The sequence below is a fragment of the Theobroma cacao genome, chromosome 10 (assembly GCF_000208745.1).
Source record: "Theobroma cacao cultivar B97-61/B2 chromosome 10, Criollo_cocoa_genome_V2, whole genome shotgun sequence".
Lineage (NCBI taxonomy): Eukaryota > Viridiplantae > Streptophyta > Magnoliopsida > Malvales > Malvaceae > Theobroma > Theobroma cacao.
The window spans coordinates 4590417-4595414 of NC_030859.1; the positions used below are offsets into that span (position 1 = coordinate 4590417).

Below are 4998 nucleotides of genomic sequence, written 5' to 3' on the forward strand. Positions count from 1 at the left end.
CAAAAAAATTTAACGCGAAATAATTGAATGTCAGAAAATTTAGTGGTGGAAGAATGGAAAAGCACTTCAAGTTAACCAATGAAATCAACACCTTGGTGCAACATGATAAGATCAATCATAGTCCAACAAAGGCATAAGCATCTATGCAGAATTGGTGAGGGCAAAGCAATGTGTACAAACAAAGGCTGACAAGAAAAACAAACAAAACGAGGAAAGTAAAGGCATTTATTATGTGTAATTCAACCACATATTGACGGAGGACCAGAGAACACGATATAAGACGCAGAAAAGAAGTCCCAACTGTTTTGGCCACAGTTGATGACACTAACAATTATGAGCACTACCTAACCTAACTTTGGTCCCAATTTTTGAGCACGTGGCAAAATAAGAATAAAAAATATTAAAAAAATACTCAAAAGTATTCCCATCTCCGATGACCATTAACGACCTGTCCCAAATTCCCATTTCTGCACCAAAGAAAAACAAAAAAAAAAAAAATCAAAATTTTAAAGCTTTCTTTCATTGCTTTAAAACCCTAAATTTAAGTCATACATAGAGATATATAGTAATTTATAATTTATAAACTCATGGGTTGCTCTTCTTCTCTTCCAGGTAAAATCCCTATCCGATTACCTTGACTTTTTTTTTTTTTTCAATTTTTTGTTTTTTGTGGTTTTTTTGCTTCTAGGGTTTTACTCATTGATTTGTAAAGAAATATGTTATCTTTGTATTTGGTCGATTTCTTTGGGTTTTGAGCTGAAAATTTTGATTGCTGAATTGTGGATTTTTAGTGGCTGGTGATGTAGTTCAGGTTTTTGGTTACTAGGTTTGGATGTTGTTTAAAGGCTTGGAATTTGGTTACCCTTTTATGAATTGTTGTTAAATTTGATTTTCTTTTTGTGGGTTTTTCGATTGGTTGCAGATAGGAGTGCTGGGCGTTTGAGTGGACTTAACAATGCAGAGAATTCTGGAGTGCCTGATGCCAAAAATCTACGTGTAAAGGTAAATATTTAGCTCCATATTCCATAGTTTTACTTTTTTTTTTTTTGGAACATTTGAGATATTGATGTGTTTAAAGAAGTGGAGTAGACAGGTTTAGGAGGCAGCATTTTACTTTTACTTTAGTTTTTTACATCATTGCTTTGGTTTGAATTTTGTCATGTTGGAAGTTAGAACGTCTGAAATGAGCTGATATCTGTGTTGGTTTGCTTAAGATCTCAGGTTGCTCATTATATTAAACAGTAATGACTCTTTTAAGTATTTGTTATTGGCTAAGGATGAGCCAAAGTGTTCAATTCTTGTAAGTTTTTAAAGATATTAGCAGTTGAACATGTTAACTTTGTTGAACGTTGGTATGGTTTGGTTCTGTAGCTCTCTTTTTGGGGTTTAGTAAGTGCCATCTTGGTTTGTTCAGAGTCATTTTGGGGATGCCACTTAGAGTCTTTCTTTAGAAAATGGGATAAAAGGACTCAAGATTTTATGATCAGTTTAAAAATTAATGAGCATTCGGTAGCTACATGTTTCAGATTATAGTTGGGGTGCATTTATGAAATTTAAAATCCTAATCAATTTAAATGCTAATATTTTAGCACATTTTTAACAGTAGTTTTCTAAGCATGTTTGGGTATCATTTAAAAGATTAACTGATACATTAATGCTTCAAACTGGATCTAATGATGTTATGTAATTTTTAACCTACTATTTGTTTAATATACATTCATTACTACCACCATGATCTCCATTTAGTAGTAATTATGACATCACCACTTCGACTTCCATCTACACCTGACCAAATCCACTACCATTAAAACCCCAACATGCCATCCATTCTCTCACTACCTCAATCAGCCTGATATCTTTTTCCATGTTCATTGATTAACATTTGCAAAATGTGTTGCGTCTTATCCATATCTTAGTTTGCTTCAAGTTGCTATACGTGCTTGCTTTAAATTTTTTTTTTTCCCCACAAGTGTTTGGAAGTTTCTCTAAGGTTAAAGATTTCTTCCTAAACAAATTTTTCTATTAGTTCTAAAGCATTCATAAAGTCTCATGAAGCACCAAATATTTAGTTTTTTTGCATTTAAGAGTTTTCAGTCAAATGGTGCTCAGTTAACTCCATAACTGATGCATGTCACACCATAGGAGGTCTGTACCGTTTAAATCATAGGGCCTTGTACATTTGAAAATTCTATTTTTTCATTAAACAAGAAAGAAGCAGGAAGGCAAATCCATTGTGGGGAACCTTTATAAAACTAAAGTCTCTAATCAACAAGTAGAACTTGAAAGATGTGCTGCATGCTGTGCCTTTCTTATATGAAGGAATAAAACTGCAATACACTACTTTTCCTGCAGATGGTAACTAATCTAAGATGCACAAATCACATGAATATAGTCAATAATATAACAATTATGATCTAAATATGCAATAAAGTATTCAGTAAGGTGATACTTTTCTTATGCTTTTTGATTAAGTCTTCAGAAGTCATAGGCTACCTTCTTTTTTGTAATAAAGTTGGTATGGAAGGATACTCAAGCTTAGCTGAAGATTCAAGGTGGCTCTTGATTTCATCATTAAAAATCTAATTCAAGGAAATATGAACATCTGGAGCATTTGAATTATCTTGGTTGTAGTAAGATGAATATATGATAAAAATCTGTTGAGAAAGGAGAAGATTGTTTTCACCTTGCTTTTTTATCACACCTGATTTGCTGCTGATATTTGCTTTTCTAACAATGCAACTGAATTTTTAATATCCTTTTGCTGCTCGCAGCTGGTCTTGTTAGGTGATTCTGGAGTTGGGAAAAGTTGTATTGTTCTTCGCTTTGTTCGTGGCCAGTTTGACCCTACATCCAAGGTAAGGTGTATTTTCTTAATTCATCAACTTGTAACATGGCCCATCTGGCTTTCCTTTTGAGCTACGTTTTGTCCAACCATACTCAATCTGATTGATGTTAGCATCTTCCTTCTCTCTTTAAGGGTGAAAAGGTTCTATTATGATGAGATTTATCTGATTGGTTGACCTTTTATTATTTCAGGTAACCGTTGGAGCTTCATTCTTGTCACAGACAATAGCTTTGCAAGATTCAACTACTGTTAAGTTTGAAATATGGGACACAGCTGGACAAGAGAGGTATGGTTCTCAAATGCCATGTTGATATGTAAGTTCATGTTATCACTTTCATAGGAAAAGTGCATGATATTGTGATCCTTTCGCCTTAGTTCTTTCATATTGTAATTGAAATTATAATTTAGTTTACTTTATGCATTTTGCTTTGCTATGAACACTCCTTTTTCAGGAAAGAGCTAATTGTTTACTTTGTGATGTAGCCGAAAGGTTTAGAGCAATTAGAACTCAACAATTAGGACTAGAATAGGGTTGATTGTGTTGGAACAATAAAAAGATAATTGGGTTTTCAAAGAAACCTCTTGAATAGATATTCAAAATAACAAAAGATGATAATGATAATCTTCTACTTAAGATACTTATTTATAATAGTTAAGATAAATCCTAATCAAATAGTAATTCTAATCTTAAATAAAGACTTAAAGTACTAAAATTCTAATAAATATAGGAAAAAGAATTTCAAACTAAATAAATAAAATAAAATCCTAAACTAACTAAAATACTAAATAAATTTTCATATGCGCCTGCATCAGTCCCCTCGGGTCAGAAAAGACTCGACTCCAACGAGTAGGTCTTGACATACTCCTCATAGATGTCGGGATCCACTCTTTTCAATTCTTCTTCTGCAATCCAAGTGCTTTCATTAGCAGGTTTACCAAGCCATTTCACTAAAAATCGTCTATATGGGTTCCCTCGTCTAGATCGAACCTCTTTTACATCTAGCACATCCTCAATAACTTCAACCTTAGCAATTGGAAGGTGCTGAATTTGAGCGTCTATGGTAGATGCAGTTCCATCACATCCATCAAATGGATACAAGTCCAAAATATTGAAAATAGGACTGATTTGTAACTCAGGTGGTAACTCAATTAAATAGGCATTTGAACTGATTTTCTTTAGCACCTTACAAGGTCCAAACTTTCTAGACTTGGGTTTGTGATAAGTACCCTTAGGAAATCTTTCTTGCCTCAAGTGCACAAGTACTTGCTCACCTTCCTCAAATTCCTGCTTGCTACGATGTTGATTTGCTGTAAAAGAATATTCTGCATTGCTGGCCTTTAAAGCAGCCTTTACCTCTTCATGAATTTTCCGAATATGGTCAGCAAATAACTCTCCTTCATTACTCACTCTAGCTTCTTGTGGTAGGGGTACTAAATCAAGCACATGTTGAGGTTTTAACCCATATGCAGCCTCAAATGGTGTCTTCTTTATGCTTCGATTGACAGAATTGTTGTAAGCAAATTCAGCTTGGGGTATGACTAAATCCCAGATCTTTGGGTTATTTTGAATAAGACATCTTAACATATTACCCAAACTTCGATTCACAACTTCTGTTTGACCATCTGTTTGCGGATGGCAAGTACTAGAATACTTCAACTCTGTCCCAAATTTCCTCCACAAAGTTCTCCAAAAATGTCCCATAAACTTCACATCTCTATCAGAAACAATGGAAGTTGGAATTCCATGTAATCTTACAATCTCACGAAAGAATAATTCAGCAATATGAGTTGCATCAGAAGTCCTAAAACACGGAATAAAATGTGCCATTTTTGAAAACCGATCCACCACCACAAAGATAGAATCAAATCCTTTTGCTGTCTTTGGAAGTCCCAAAACAAAATCCATACTCAAATGAATCCAAGGTGCATCTGGCTCAGGTAAAGGAACATATAAACCAGTGTTTTGAGCACTGCCTTTACCAAATAAACAAGCTGGACATCTTTTCACCAACCTCTCCACATCTCGGCGCATTTTTGGCCAATAATAACGATCAGCCACCATTGCCAAAGTCTTGTCTCTCCCAAAATGTCCTCCTAAACCATTCCCATGAAGTTCTCTAATGATTTGCTCCCTTAAAGATCCTTCTGGAATG

The 4998-nt window shown here is 34.4% G+C and overlaps 1 protein-coding gene across 1 annotated transcript in view; it reads left to right on the top strand.

Moving 5' to 3' along the window:
• Window positions 313-4998, top strand: part of LOC18586472 (ras-related protein RABF1) — an 11576-nt gene continuing 6890 nt past the window's right edge. The window contains exons 1-4 of the mRNA XM_007009877.2: window positions 313-612; window positions 923-1002; window positions 2772-2855; window positions 3037-3131. Coding sequence (XP_007009939.1) covers window positions 588-612; window positions 923-1002; window positions 2772-2855; window positions 3037-3131 — 284 coding nt within the window. The 5' untranslated portion in view covers window positions 313-587. The remainder of the gene's footprint in view (window positions 613-922; window positions 1003-2771; window positions 2856-3036; window positions 3132-4998) is intronic.